Here is a 16,104-nt window from a genome sequence, read left to right as displayed (position 1 = left end):
ATTTGTCTATTCTGGACATTTCATATAAATGGAATCACATAATATGTAGTCTTTTGTGACCACCTTACTTAGCATAATGTTTTAAAGGCTCATCCATGTTCTAGCATGTTTAAATTTTTTATTGTAACTGTTTCTGCTGGCAAATTAAATACATGAACATTTCTGTTACCAGGTAAAAAAAAAAAATATTTGATTACCTGATTATTTTCTTTGCTGTACTGAAATACTGTGTTTGCTGAAGGGTTGCCATTAACTTCTCAGGCTAGAAGCATGCTCTGTAAAGTCCCATCTTGCTCAGATTAGTAGATTTTTCTTATAGTCTTTATTCATTCTCCTCCTACTTTTTCATAAAGTTATGACATTCTTCTCTCACTTCCCTCACATCCAATCCAGTATATCTGAGGTGTAACCTCTGTTTACTGTTTGGAGTGTGTCTTTATACTACTTAAATTTTTCCTGTATTTTGTTCTTTTTAGACCCTGTTTGGCAATAACAAGCTTACTACATTTGGAACCAGCACAACCAGTGCTCCTTCATTTGGTACAACCAGTGGCGGGCTCTTTGGTAACAAACCAACCCTGACTTTAGGAACCAATACAAACACTTCCAATTTTGGTACATATAAAAAAGCAGGTTTGACTCTCTTAAAGTTACACTGACTATACCACACATCATTCTCCTGATTCATATGATTGGGAATATTAAAAAATTCTCAGGTAAGCTGTGGCTTGATGTGAGGTACCAGAGGGAAAGGTTTAAAATCATAGACATGGGTTGACATACTTAGATAAAAATTGCCTTACCTCATTATTAGGCTCCCAACTCCCTGCTTTGGATAAAATGGGCCATTCAACACATGCAGTATTACCTTGTAGAAAGTTGCTTCTCTAATGGAGATAGAAGTTTTTCAAAATAAGGAAATACATTTCCTTTGGATTACCTCACCAATAGTTGAGAAACCATAAATGAAATACATGCAGTTGAGATAACGCACACTTTTTTTTAAGTTTATTTATTTTGAGAGACAGAGACCAGCATGAGCAGGGGAGGGGCAGAGAGAGAGGGAGAAAGCAAGAAACCCAAGTAGGCTCCATGCTACCAGCACAGAACCAGATGCGGGGCTCGAACTCACAAAACTGTGAGATCACGACCTGAATGAAGAAACCAAGAGTTGGACACTTAACCAACAGAGCCACCCAGAAGCCCCGAGATAACACATTCTCTTAGGCCAGGTTTCAAATAGGGAAGTAGTATACAAATTTGATGATTTTTTTTTTAAATGTTTTTTGTTGTCATTTTTGTTTTGATTTTTGTTTTTTTGAGATTTCATGATTCTTATCAAAAGTTGAAGCTTTCCTTCAGCTGCAAAAGTTTATTTTTGAATATGTGTCCATTATAAAAAATTTAGAAAATACAGATAAGATTGAACAATAATTAAAATACAGCCCTAAACTAGTTTTCAGAGATAATGCTAAAAAAATTAAACTTTAATAGAACATTATGTCTTCTGTAACTACCTAATTAAGCTTTTAATCAAGTTTTTAACAAATTATTAACATAATTTGCATTAGATAAGGAAAGTTCATTTTATGATCAAGGGAAATAATAGTTTAAATATCGGTTAAGGATTTTACATACCAGATACATCATTACACACTGGGGATACTTAGTGGAAGATGAGTGAAAAGACATGGTCAGTGGAGCACCTGGCTGGCTCATTTGGAAGAGCATGCCACTCTTGATCTCAGAGTCCGAGTTTGAGCTTGAACCTACGAACCGTGAGATTATGACCTGAGCTGAAATCAAGAGTTGGATGCTTAACTGACTGAGCCACCCAGGAACCCCTAGACCAGTTGTTTCTTAGTTATCTTCTCATCCTATGAGATTTTAATATCACATATGTACTGTGTGTCTGTTTATGTACTGTGGCCCTTTCAAGGGCCATAAACCATTGTATATCTATGATTCATTTAACCCCTCAAGAGCCAATTTTCCCTCCCTTTGAAAATGCATGTCTTTTTTTGTAGCATGCTTCATGTTCAGAAACACTGTTTTTATTTGTTTATATAGGCTAAAATGATGAAGTGGGCTGGGCTTGATGTTTTTCCATGGTTGCAGATTTCTGATATGTTTGGAGATTTTTTTTGTTGGATATGTATACACACACACACACACACACACACACTCCTGTCCAGTGGTTTGAAAATGAAAGATTTCATTTTTATCTAAAATGCCTCACTAGCTTTTGTGATGAATCTGAATGGTCCTAGTTTTTTTTCTTTTTTAATCCCCAGTGTTGACCTAGTGCCTGGCATAGCATTGGTGCTCACTAAAACTTGGTTAAATGATTTAAAGGGTGAACAAATGGGGCCCTAAGAGTAATGATTCCCTCTGAGTCAGATGGGAGTTGCAGGGTGGCAAGTTTTATTCTACTCTTGGGTGAATTTAAATTTCCGTTACCACCCTTGAGGAATCCAGAGCTAGGTAAGGCTTTCTTTGATTCTCTTGTTGTCTTGGGAACCTTTCAACTTTGAGTTTGTGGGCAGAAGAATCTTCCGATTTGGAAATAAGCCATATAACAAATCTGGAAATGGAATAAGGTTATACAAAGATTCAGAGTGTTGCTAAGTTATTGTTGGTCACACATTATCCATTACGGGATTTTGTTTCATTCTGATGCTGGTTAATCCACAGAGTTAAAAGTTGGGATACCTAAAGTAAGTTGGAGTACCTGCTGCCACAGTTGGTGTTGCAAGATCCTTAAGTCATTCTTTAGAGTCATCAGCTCATTTTCTTAGTAAATATTCCTGGCAGGAACGAGTTTAAGATTAAGTGAGTATAAGATAAGTGTCTGAATTTCTTTTTTTTTTTTTTAATTTTTTTTAATGTTTATTTATTTTTGAGAGAGACAAAGTGTGAGTGGGGGCAGGGCAGAGAGCAAGGGAGACAGAATCTGAAGCAGGCTCCAGGCTCTGAGCTGTCAGCACAGAGCCCTGTGTGGGGCTCAACCCATGAACCGTGAGATTATGACCTGAGCCGAAGTCGGACACTTAACCGACTGAGCCACCCAGGTGCCCCTAGTGTCTGAATTTCTCAGTGAATGGAGGAATAGAATTGTTTCAGGAGAGGAATTACAGACAGAATGCCTATACGTGGGAGCAACAGTTTAAAAAGGTCGATTCTTTTTGTAATAATAAGATGATGTTGGGCAATATATCAGTGATTTTTCTATGCTGTATGGTTAAGTGGGCAGTTAAGGAGCTATTTGAATACTTAAGTCCTTAGGCTTATTTTTCTAAATTGAGATATAATTGAAATATAACATTAGTTTCAGGTATAAGGATTTGTTATTTGTGTATATTGTGAAATGATCACTGCAGTAAGTCTAGTTAATAGTTAACATCTGTCACCATACATAGGTACACATTTTTTTATGATGAGAACATTTAGGATCTACTAGTTTAGCAACTTTCACATATGCAAGACAGTATTAACTGTCATCACCATACTGTAAATAATATCCCCATGACTTATTTATTTTATAACTGGAAGTTTGTACCTTTGATCCCCTTTTACCCATTTCGCCCATCTCCCATTCCTTGCCTCTGGCAACTACCAATCTATTGTCTGTATCTATAAGCTCGTCTTTTGTTTTATGAGATTACACATATAAGTGAGATCATGCAGTTTTGTCTTTCTCTGAGTGGCTTTTTTCACTTAGCATAATGCTTTCAAATTCCATCCATGTTGTCACAGATGGCAATGTTTCATTCTCCTTTATGGCTGAATAATATTCATTGTATGTACATACCACATCTTTATCCATTTATCCATCAGTGGATACTTAAAATACGAAATACTGTTTTCAGTATTTTGGCTATTGTAAAAAATTATTTGTGTTCGTTTATTTATTTTGAGAGAGAGAGAGAATGCACACACAAGTGGGAGAGGGTCAGAGAGAGAGAGAGGGAGGGAGAGAATCCCAAGCAGCCTCGTGTTATCAGCACAGAGCCAGACACAGGGCTCACGCTCATAAACTTTAAGATGACTTGAGCTGAAACCAAGAGTCGGATGCTTAACCAACTGAGCCACCCAGACAGCCCTCACTGTGGTTTTGATTTGCATTTCCCTGATGATTAATGATGTTGAGCATCTTTTCATATGTCTTTGGTCCATCTGTATGTCTTCTTTGGAAAAATGTCTATTCAGATCCTCTGCCCGTTTTTAAATTAGATTATTTTTTGCTATCATGTTGAGCTCTTTATATAGATATTAACCTCTTATCAGATGTTATTTTCCCTCATGCAGTAGCTTGTCTTTTCATTTTGTTGATGGTTTCCTTTGTTGTATAAAAGCCCTTTAAGTTTGATATAGTCCCAGTTGTTTATTTCTGCTTTAGTTGCCTTTGCTTTTGGTGTCACATCCAAAAAGTCATTGCCCCAACAGATGTTACATAGGAGCTCACAGCCTATATTGTCTTCTAGGGGTTTTATACTTTCAGGTCTTGCAGTTCAAGTCTTTAATTTTTGTGTATGGTGTAAGATTGTGGTCCAGTTTCATTCTTTTGCTGTCCAGTTTTCCTAGCACCATTTATTGGACAAACTGTTCTCCTTTGTATATTCTTGGCTCCTTTGTTGTAAATTAATTAACCATTAATTAATCATTTTTAATTTTACTTTAAAAATTGTTTTGAAATAACAGAGTTGATCAACATTTGTCAGTAAGAATCTGAGGAAATGTGTGGTATAAACAGTGTAAGTTGGGACTTATTTCCCTCGTGTGGGTTGAGGTAGTTCACAAGTATCTTATTTTCTGCTATTTATGGGAATGGAAGACCCTTTCCGGTTAAATTTTAACTCAAAAAAGAATATTTCCAAGTACATTTGTTTTCTTTAAAAAAACCAAAAACTGTGTTTGAGTAGCAGTACTGTTTTGTGGCATAGCTATTAGCACAATTGAAGAAAAGATTTAATGAGTATATGAATTAAATAGATTATGTCAGATTACATGCATTTTTTTAGTTTTTTATTTTGAGAAAAAGAGCACGTGAGCAAGGGAGGAGCAGAAAGAGAGGGAGAGAGAATCCCAGGCTCTGTGCAGAGCCTGACACAGGGCTTGATCATGAGATCATGATGACTTGAGCCAAAATCAGGAGTTGAATGCTTTACCAACTGAGCCACCAGGCACCCCTGATCACATGTATTTCTAAATGACATTAAAAATACATTTTCAAACTATTTAAATTCTTCAGCCTTTTTTCTTGGTCTTTTTCTGTTGAGATAATAATCCAAAGATTGGCATGACTAAGTATAATCTTATTTGGTGATAGTGTCATATATTCCAAGATACTCTTTACTAAGACTGTTATCTTTTAGAGCTGTTCCCCTCCATGATACCTTTTAAAAAGACTTCAAGTATTTCATGAACAAGGTTTGATTGATTTTTGTTTCCTCTTATCAAAAGAGATTAATGATAGGGGTACCTCACTGGCTCAGTTGGTGGAGCATACAGTTCTTGATCTCCGGATTGTGAGGTAGAGCCCCATGTTGAGTGTAGAGATTACTTAACAATAAAATCTTTATGAAGAAAAACAAGAGATGAATGTTATGTTCATTAGCTGTTTTGTTGATATCATCTCCAAAAGGAGTACAGAAACTTTGTGGACCTATCTGAACAAAAGGTAAATAATAGCAGTAATGCAGTATAGGTTTCTTCTGGGGAAACCTATGGATTTTCAAGAGAAATTAATAGGATTTTCTCTAAAAGATCAGTCATAGTGAAGGAAGATGGTTTAACTATCCACCATCTCTGATAATGAAACAGTTCAACCCAAGAAAAGTTATGTATACATTATTTTTAATATCAGCTGAGTCCTTGAGTGCTTCTGTGGGCTGATTTGATTATGACACCTCATAAAGGTGAAAGATGAGGATTAAAGTTCCTCATGTGTGGTCAGCCAGCCACACATTACTGCCCATGCAGGGTTTATCTGTTCAAAACCAGAGCTACTACTGTAGAAAATTTTATAGGTAAATTTCTGTTAGCAGGAACCTTTAGATTCAATAAAGTGTGTTTGTTGTCTGTCTTATTTTTAAAAAAAAATTTTTTTTAAAGTTTACTTAAGTAATCTGTAGACCCAACGTGAGGCTCGAACTCAAAACCCTGACATCAAGAGCCACATTTTCTACTGACTGAGCCAGCCAGGTGCCCTGGACTGTCTTATTTTTAGTGAAAGCTGGAGGGAATTCATTTTTCTTCCATTAATTAAACATCAAAAATAGGTTTGAGTCTTACAAAAGGGAATGTATATGCTCAAGCATAGTTACTTTGCTTTAATATTTCAAGTCTGAAACATAATTAAGTAAATAGGAAGATATGGGGGTCTGTTTACAGGCATCAAAATTTTAAAAACTTTAAAAATGTTAAAGTAGCCTGCCATTTAGGATTTCTAAATATTATTAACTGACAGGATACAAAGCTTAGGGTCAGACTGCCTTTTTAAAAATTCCCTTATACAGGAAATTGAGAGTTATATTAAAAGTACAGTCCACTCACTCTTTTGTCCTTCTAGGTTTCGGCACAAATACCAGTGGGAGTAGTATTTTTGGAAGTAAACCAGGACCTGGGACTCTGGGAACTGGCCTTGGTGCAGGATTTGGAACAGGTAAGGAACTGTACCACAAAATTTAGGCCTTCTAATTGTTGGAACTTAAGACAACTCTGTTTGATCTTATGCCTGGAAATAGGGTGTAGATATGCATTTTCTCAAACAGACTTATAAAACATTCTCAGCAGTTTTGCTTTACCAGGTTTTAGAACATTTGGACATTTATCTTAGACATTTATCTTAGACATTTGGACACATATTTATGCTCCCATTCTACAAAATGTCTTATAGTCCTGGTCTGTTTGGGATTTTTAGTATTTAATGTGAGACTTGTCAATATGACGGCATTATTAACTTCCCATTCCCTTGTGCTACCTTTGTAAAAGGGATTTAAGACTTTGAACTGTTTATCAACTAAGCTTAATTACCCTAATAGGAAAACAGAGCAGTAAGAGCATAAGCTCTTTTACAAAGTCTGTGCATACTTCTCAGTTCTTTCCATCTTGATATAGAGCTGAGATGTCACACCTGTGTCTCTGTTCCTACTGTTGATAATTTTCAGTGCCTTTGAAGACACTGACCCTTCTTCTTTTATTTATGTTTTAGTTTTTTAGAAAGAGGAGAGAGAGAGAGAGAGAATGTGAGTGAGGGGAAGGGAGAAGAGGGGTGAGAGAATCTTAAGCAGGCTCCACACTCAGCATGCAGCATGACAGAGGCCTTGATCTCACAACTCTGAGATCATGACCTGAGCTGAAATTAAGAATCAACACTTAACCAACTGAGCCACCCTGGCACCCCAGACATTGACCCTCCTGCCTGCCCAACTGCTTTAAGCAATAAGAAGTGGTAGTGGTCATAAAACGAATAAGCGCTTCAGCATGTACAGTTCAACAAGGTTGTTAGAGCATATAGTTTTGCCTGTTTCCCAAGTCATCTGACTGTCATTTAGTTGCAGACTATTTATTTCCATGGTCTCTGCTTCCATCATCCAGTTATCTGTTGTCTTTGTATGCTGTGATCATTTATCTGCCATCTCCTTTTTAATAGTACTTAATTTTATACTCTGAGCTATTTCCTTCCATTTCTTTTTAAAATAAAAGCTGTAAGTACTTGTGAAAAAAAAACCCTCAACGATACACAAGTGTCTTAACACTTTCCGGTTTGTGAAGTAACAGCTATTTAAAGTTTGGGATTTTGTCAGACCCCTTTATGTACATTTTGTACATTTTTCTCAAATGTACGTGCACATACACATGGTTATACATGTGTGTGCTTTATATATATATTTTTATTGTATTCTTAAGTAGAAACCACATTCTACAAGAGTGTCTTTTTTAAACCAAAGGCTAAGATACGTTAGTTGGATGTAGTATTTATGTAGTGCACTGCAAGCAGCATTTAAGGAAAAAAAAAATAAAAAAATTATTGTACAAAGCAAGGTTAAGTATTTAATTAAAAAAAACTTTTTTTAATGTTGGGGGGGGGGTGCAGAGAGAGAGGGAGACACAGAATCTGAAGCAGGCTCCAGGCTCCTCTCTGTCAGCTCAGAGCCTGATACAGGGCTCGAACCCACAGACTGTGAGATCATGACCTGAGCCTAAGCCGGAAGCTTAACTGACTGAGCCACCCAGGCGCCCCAAGTATCGTTTAATTTTTATTTTAATTAAATATGTGTGTGTTATGGGTCTCTGTGTATTTTATATTGTGTGTTAATGGTCAAAAATGTTTCAAAATGAAAGCACCTTCATTATTCCTTATGTGATAATTCTTTATTTCATTTTTTCATTTCCCATGGCATTTGGGGCATATATTTTTTCTGTTAGTATTTCATTGTGTGTAGATGTCTGTATATATACATAAACATATACATAAATGTATACAAATACCATAATTCAGCTTTCCCCTATTGGTAGACATTTGAGCTTTTTGATATTATTAGCAATGCAGTAATGAAGATCTTCATTACATAATTTTGTGTGTGTTAGTGTTACTATGGGATTGATACTTGGGATTGTGTCAGAGTATACACACAGTTTGAATTTTGGTCAGTCTTGCTAATTTGCCTTCCAAAAAGAATGCCAGTATGAATTTTTGTTCTCATTGTGTGAAAGTGCTCATTTTTCCCATACCCTTTCCGTATTGTTGGACTTTTTCATCTTTACATCCGTGTTAGTGGAAATTGGTGTATTCTAGTGTGCATTTCACTAATTACTGGTGAAGGGTATCCTTAATGTATGTTTACTGGCCATTTGAATCTTTCAATTCCCTACTCAATATTTGATCATTGCTTCTTAATCTGTTTTTGAGAGTGTTTTAGATATTGTGGATATGAACTATTTTGGGTTGTATGGTAGAGTTTTTTTATTTGAACTTTTTAACTTATCCAAATTCTACCACTTATATTTAGCAAGAAATAAAAACTAAAAAGTTCTAAATTTTGTGCAGTGTAATCCCTAAACTTAAGCAGAATATATCATCTGACATCAGTGTTCTCTTGTAATCCTGGAGAAAAAAATTAGCTTTGGTGTGGGCAAATTAAGAGCTTTTCAAAGGTAGTTTTGACCCTAGACAGTTTGTGAACCATAAACCTAAGACCCAGGTAAGATGGTTATCCTAATGTCTGTTAGATATTTCCACTAAGTCTTTAAGTTTACCGCTTAATTTTATGGTATCATCATATACAAGTTTATTTTTATGTGGGCAAAGAGCCAAAGAGGCTTCTAGGTCTTGCAGGTTATTATCAGCAGTGCCTTTTCCTATAGTGCAAGTTATAAAATATCATGTAACTTTTTCTGATGCTGTCATCTTCTCTTCCACGATAATGTAATATCTCAGCCTTTTTATTTATTTGAATATGTTCAGTTATCCTTAAACAGTTCTACATCACAGACAACAGATCCTGTTTTTACTGCCATTATATATCCCCCATTCATGCTTTGTATAAACTAAAACCCAAATAAAATCAGTAAATAATTTTACACCCCCAAACCTTAGCAGCACTAGATCATGTGGGAAATAAGAGTTCTGAGAACCAACAAGCATACGCTGTTGGAATTCTTTGATGATCACATCTGATAAAGCAGACTTGAGGCTTTGAGAGCAGTGTGTCTGGAGATGATTGTACATAAACATCCATGTTCATGAACTCTGCATTTCAAGTAGAATAGCACTGTAGCTTTGGGTGATGTCTTTTTGGGGCATTAACTAAGTGGGTATTCCTATGCACCTTTTGTTTGGAGTAATGAAGATTCATACTTCTGTCTCAGCAGAAGTAAAATGTCCTGTAACAAATTTTCCTGTAAAATGTATTATTCCTTGACATTTGATATTCCCCACCTCCCATGTGCTCAGACCAAGGAACCCTCATTAAATCAGGGGTGTATACATTTCTGATTTGACAGTGATGTAAAATATCATTGTCACTATCTATAATATGCCATTTTCTTGGTAGTTAGTAATATTGCTATCTTTTTTTTTTTTTTTAATGTTTATTTTTGAGAAAGAGAGAGCATGAGCTGGGGTGGGGCAGAGAGAGGGAGACACAGACTCCAAAGCCAGCTCCAGGCCCTGAGCTGTCAGCACAGAGCCTGATGCAGGGCTCGAACCCACGAACCATGAGACCATGACCTGAGCTGAATTCAAATGCTTCTTAACTGACTGAGCCACCCAGGTGCCCTGGTAGTTAGTAATATTAAGATATTTTAGTTCTTGGGGTGCCTGGGTGTCTCAGTCGGTTAAGCACCCAACTCTTGGTTGTGGCCCCAGGTCGTGATCTCACGGTTCATGAGTTAGAGCTCCACATAGGGCTCTATGCTGATGGTGTGGACCTGCTTGGGATTCTCTCCCTCTCTTCTGCGCCTCCTGCTTGCTCGTTCTCTCTCAAAATAAATAAATAAACTTCAAAAGATTTCCAAAAAAAAAGGAGATTTTAGTTCTTAAAATTTTCCATGAAGTAGTAAGTTTAGGGTGCATCTGGTAAAGTTTATTGTAATGCTAAGGTATACACAGAAAAATTTACCCAAAGCTAATAGATACCATAGATAAAATTAACTTCTAATCTCAAAAGGAATATAACCATTTTCACTTTTTTTCTTGAGCATCCTTGGAGTTTCTAGGGCCACTATTACAACATGGTGCCCCCCATATATCTGCTTTATGACTCCTACAACTAATCGTAAATATAGCGCATTTCATAAATTGACATTATTTTCCAGAATGTCCCTCAACCTGTGGACTCTTAGGAAGTCCTTTTTATTAAGCATAAAAAGCCATTTACGTAATATGAGCTAGATCTAGATAAAATATTTATTTTTCTATTGACAAATTGCAGCAGTATGCAGGCAGGTCAATTTATGATAGTCTCTTTCCAGGTAACCTGAACCTCCCAGTGCCTTTTTTATTCTTTTATTGGTTATTGAAATACAGTGATTTTTAGACTGTTTCATGGTTCTTCATCCAGGGCTCCTACAAAGGTGAAGGAAATGCATACCCATCCAGATGAGAAATTTTTGTCTATATATTCGTTTTTCTTCTAGGTTTTTGTTCATTGGTAAGGAGGTATTTGCTACCTGGAAAAATAAAGAATTCTGAAATTTGTGCTGTAAAGTATGTCTTTCAAGGAAGTAAATTCAGGTTTTCTGTTAATTTTCACCAATTTCTGATGGTTTGGGATTTTAAAAGAAGCCATTCCCTATTCCAAAGCTGTAGCAAAGGGATTGTCTTCTTGTTACTAATTAGACAGGGAATGTTTTGTCCATTCAGTAGTTACCCTCACTAATTTATTTTGTATGGATTCTCTGAGTATAAACTTCCTAGCCTTTTTTTGATTGCAATCTCAAAACAATTTGTATTCAGTATTTTAGATCTCTAAGTATTGTATTTCTGAAGTGGTTTTTTTCTCTCTCAAGATGCATTGATGGCGTTAAAACGAACTTTAGATCTTCCGAATTTCCAATAACTTTTTGAGGAGGAGGAGATGGAAATTTTAAAAAAATTTAATGCCAATAAATCATTCTAAATAAATTCTCCCCAGTTTCACTGCTGAGAACAAGATCCATAAGCAAGATTCATTAGACTTTAAAACCTAAGTTTCTGCAGTGGTTTCCCCTTGGTGAAAATAAGTTCTACTCCCTCCAGTCTGATTTATGATGAAACTTGAGACTGTTTAGTAACCTCATCACAAAGCATTTAGCTTTTTATAAAACAAAACGTTTGTCTTGGTGTAAAGTAGTTTTCATGAGATAGTACACTTGAAAGTACTGCTTTTTGCTCCTCACAGATGTATTGGATTTGGTTTGTGTAGTTTAGCCTGTATGTTAGTCAAAAAGATGACATTGTGATTGGTTCAGCTGCATATTTTGATTTGCAAATATTGATATTTAAAAATTGATTATTTTTTAATTCTTTCAAACTTCGTATTACTATAGTATAGTAAAGAACCCTGGTTGTATTCAGATGCACCAAGATTTGAACCTCAGTTTCACCATCTACAACATTTGTGATAATTGAGCTAATTACTAAACACTTAGTTTTCTCATCTATAAAATGCAGATAATATGTCCTGTTTCAGGCTTAGGAAGATTAAGTGAGGTACTAGCTAATATTTAATGAATATTAGTATCTACCAGTCCTCTTTTAAATGCTTAGTATGTGTTTATTCATTTTAACCTTAGGATAAATATCTAAGCTATGTATTATTATCTCATGTTATAGTTGAAGAATCCGAAGCACAGAGAAGTTAAGTGTTTTCCCTATGATGTATATAATGTTCTTAGCACAGTGCCTGGCATATAGTTAGCATTGACTGTATTAGCTCTTTTGTTGAAATGAGTGGTCATTATGAAGTTTCCAAATGTATTATATTTTTAAGTAACTGACCTCTGGTATAACATTCAAAGGATCTCCTGTGGCGCTTTTTCTTTCCTCTTGTCTCCGTAGCTCTTGGTGCTGGACAGGCATCTTTGTTTGGGAACAACCAACCTAAGATCGGAGGGCCTCTTGGTACAGGAGCCTTTGGGGCCCCTGGATTTAATACTACGACAGCTACTTTGGGCTTTGGAGCCCCCCAGGCCCCAGTAGGTAAGTGTCAGTCACTTTAGAAGGCTTTACTCAGTTGTATTTCTTGCTAATACTTAACTTGTTGACCTCATTTTCCACCCATTCCATCCCCCTACCAAAGCAGTACACAAACACACTTAAACAGTCATGTAGTACAGAAGGGTTTGTAACGGATCTTGGCCTTCTCCACTTCCCCACTCCCAGGCTTAGTCCCCCAAAGAAACCACTTTGTTACAGTCACTTTGTTTCCTGGTGTATAGTTAAGTTCATATCTCTAAACGATGTGCTTATGTTGATATGTTTTGCTTTATTAAGTTTTAATTTAACTTACTAATAGTAGATGAGAAATTTAGCTCACTTATCCTCTGTGTTCTTTATTCATTTCTAACATAGCTGTATTACTAAATTCCCTAAGTTTAGTTTTGTCTACTGAAGTGTTTTTCATACTTACTCATTTGAACAGCCTTACCCAGTTTTTGCCCCCTCTGCCTACCACCTTTATTATTATTATTTTCTAACTTAAAATGAACTTTTTAGCTTAAATAGCTTTTTAAAAGAAAGCTGTTCTGTTGGAAATAAACATACCACCTGGCATACATAGGGTAACTGAGTGAATGAATGAGACAGAATGAAAGTAAGTCTCTTTACCATTAAGTTCATCTCCTGTACTATCATGACCCGTGTACCACATTTTGATAAGGCTTTTGCAAATTTAAGCTGTGTCCCTACATTGTTCTTCTTATTCTGTCACCTGAGAGACAGTATTTCTTGAGTTCTCTTGGTCAAGGAAGAGTATTAGTGCCTTTTCTCACCCTTCTTTTTCCTCTTCTTTTGTCATGTTTATATTTTCATATTGATAACATTGATAATGTATTCTGTCCTATAGTTATTAATTTTTTCTTAGATTAAAGAATAAAAGTTTTAATGTGAGCGTAGCATTTTATTACAACTATGAAAACACTGCTGCCCAGCCAAGTACACCTTTCTCATACAGCTTTTTCTTTCTCCTAGAATTTCTTTTTTCCCTTTGCATTACCAGCCCTTATCACCTTCCTGAACCAGTCCAAATTCTTAAGGTTTCAGAATTCTTTTTTACTCTGAATACATCATTCCTTGATCCCCCGGTTCTCCTGCAGAAGTATGAACTCTGATTATTCCCTGGGCCTTCAGCATTGCTCCTGATACTCCCTTCAAGTTTACTCAGTGAGAACTGTTCTGTCCTGAATGTAGGGTTTTCCTCTTTATTTCCTGGAATGTATTTTTAAGTAAATTACATATGAAAGATAAACTTTGATCACTTACAATTCTGACAGTACAGAACCTTTTTTGTTCCTCACGCTTTAATATTATGGAATTCTGTGAAAATAATTTATCCTCAGAACTTGGACTATATTCCTTTCATTAACCATTATTTGTTGACAAGTCTAATGCCTTTCTGATTCTTGAGACTTGTTCCATTCCCCACAAGGACTTAGGATTGTCTCTTTGTTCGGAAATGTCACTGAATTGCTTATACCTTTTCTATCTTAATTGTTAATTTTTTTCTTTTTCTTTTTTTTAAAGAGAGAGAGCACACGAGCTGGTTATAAGGGCAGAGAGAGAGAATCTTAAGCAGGCTCCATGCTCAGTGAGGAGCCCAATCATGACCGCCAAAATCAAGAGTCAGATGCACAATCTACCTAACCACCCAGGCGCCCCTCTACGTTAATGCTTGATTTTTAAACTGTGTTTCTATTTTTTTAGATTTTTTACTGTCTTCTAAATCATTTTATTTATTTTGAGAGAGACAAAGAGAGTGTGAGGGGCAGAGAGAGAGAGAATGCCAAGCAGGCTCTCTGCTGCCAGTGCAGAGCCTGATGGGGGGGCTTGATCTCAATAACCATGAGATAATGACCTGAGCTAAGTCAAGAGTCAGACACTTAACTGACTGAGCCACCCAGGCATCCTGAATTTTTATTTTTAACTTACATGAATTCTTTCTCATTCTTCGAAACTTCTTTAAGTGTCCTGTTCTTAGATGCTGTTATTTCTTGAAACTTTGAATTTGTTAATTGGCATTAAAATTTTTTTAGGACTCTTCTGTGCCTTACCTCTTCAGGGTTATTTTTGCTTTGGTCTTATTCTTTAATGCTCCGTGATCCTTACCATTTAAGAATAAAATAATAAAAAGCTTATTGGCAACTTACGTATATGGGTAGAGCTTGTTTACCAGTAAGCTTCACTTTAAGGTGCGTAGTCCAGAAACCAGCTATTGTCCAAGGGTCCCCTGATGATTAGAATGCCACATTCTTAGCTCTGGGATGATGCAAGTACTGAAACTAGTTGCCCTTGTTCTTTCCAAGTATTAACTTTGTTTCATCAGAGGCACACTCTCTGATGTTTGGCTTATCTGTTAAGCATCAGGGATTAGGAGGATGAAGGTATAGGTGTTTTGTACATGTATTTTACATTGATTTATCTCTCCTGCTTTCAGTCTCACTTCATCAAACTTGGTGTCATTGAATCCCTAATCTTTCTGGGATTCTCCAGGGCAGATAAGCTCTACGTTGGGCTGTAACCCCCTATGAATGTACTCTAAACGTAGTTCGCTGTATCCTGCTTTGTCACTCCTCTGTCCACTTCTTTCCCCTAGAAATTTGTTATATTTTATCAAATGCTCATTTGTTACTTCCTATTCTTTGTCGGTGTGGGTTATATAGATACATTTTAATTTGTTTTAAACATAGATTTTACTTAGATCTTTGGAAGGAGTGGAGGTGAATTAGAATTCCAGTTGACCTCCGGGTGCCTGGGTGGCTCAGTCAGTTAAGCATCTGACTCTGTTTCGTCTCAGGCCATGATCTCACAGTTCATAGGTTTGAGACCCGCATCGGGCTTTGCACTGGCAGCAGGGAGTCTGCTTGGTATTCTCTCCTTCTCTTCCCTCTGTCCCTCCCCCATGCATGCACGTGTACTTGCTCTCTCAAAAATAAATAAATACAAACTTTAAAAAAATAAAATAGGGCGCCTGGGTGCCTCTTTTGGTTAAGCATCTGACTCTTGATTTCAGCTCAGGTTGTGATTTCACAGTTGTGAGATCCCCATGTCATGCCCTGTGCTGGGTGTGGAGCCTGCTTAAGATTCTCCTTCTCCCTCTGCCCCTCCCCCACTTGTGTGTGCAGGCACTCTTCTTTCTCTCTTTAAAAAAAAAAAAAATCAGCTTTATCATTAAAAGTGATATTTTCAGTTTTATTTCTTTTCCTTAGTTTTAGTTGTTTTCACTAGAAAGGGTACCATACATATTTGTAACCTGCCATTTTTACTTGGATAGTACTGTGTTTTGAATGGTTTTTGATAATCCATCTTCTAAAATCAATTAAAAGGTCCTGACACAAGCATTTAATAGTATAGTTACATATAGTAGTGTCACCACAAACTTAAAAGTAGTTATGTTGACTTTT

General features: G+C 36.3%; 1 protein-coding gene across 8 annotated transcripts in view; it reads left to right on the top strand.

Moving 5' to 3' along the window:
• NUP98 (nucleoporin 98 and 96 precursor) overlaps positions 1-16,104 on the top strand; it is a 118,819-nt gene that overhangs the window by 30,071 nt on the left and 72,644 nt on the right. For 3 of the 8 annotated variants that reach the window (XM_011286589.4, XM_011286590.4, XM_023239472.2), the window contains 3 exons: positions 477-615; positions 6,572-6,664; positions 12,545-12,685. In XM_011286589.4, the coding sequence (XP_011284891.1) occupies positions 477-615; positions 6,572-6,664; positions 12,545-12,685 (373 nt within the window). The remainder of the gene's footprint in view (positions 1-476; positions 616-6,571; positions 6,665-12,544; positions 12,686-16,104) is intronic. The other 5 variants (XM_011286592.4, XM_011286591.4, XM_045038799.1 and 2 more) reach the window with 5 other exon arrangements.

Source organism: Felis catus, chromosome D1, assembly GCF_018350175.1.
Source record: "Felis catus isolate Fca126 chromosome D1, F.catus_Fca126_mat1.0, whole genome shotgun sequence".
In the NCBI taxonomy this organism is placed as follows: domain Eukaryota; kingdom Metazoa; phylum Chordata; class Mammalia; order Carnivora; family Felidae; genus Felis; species Felis catus.
This window is presented reverse-complemented; position numbering and strand designations above follow the sequence as displayed.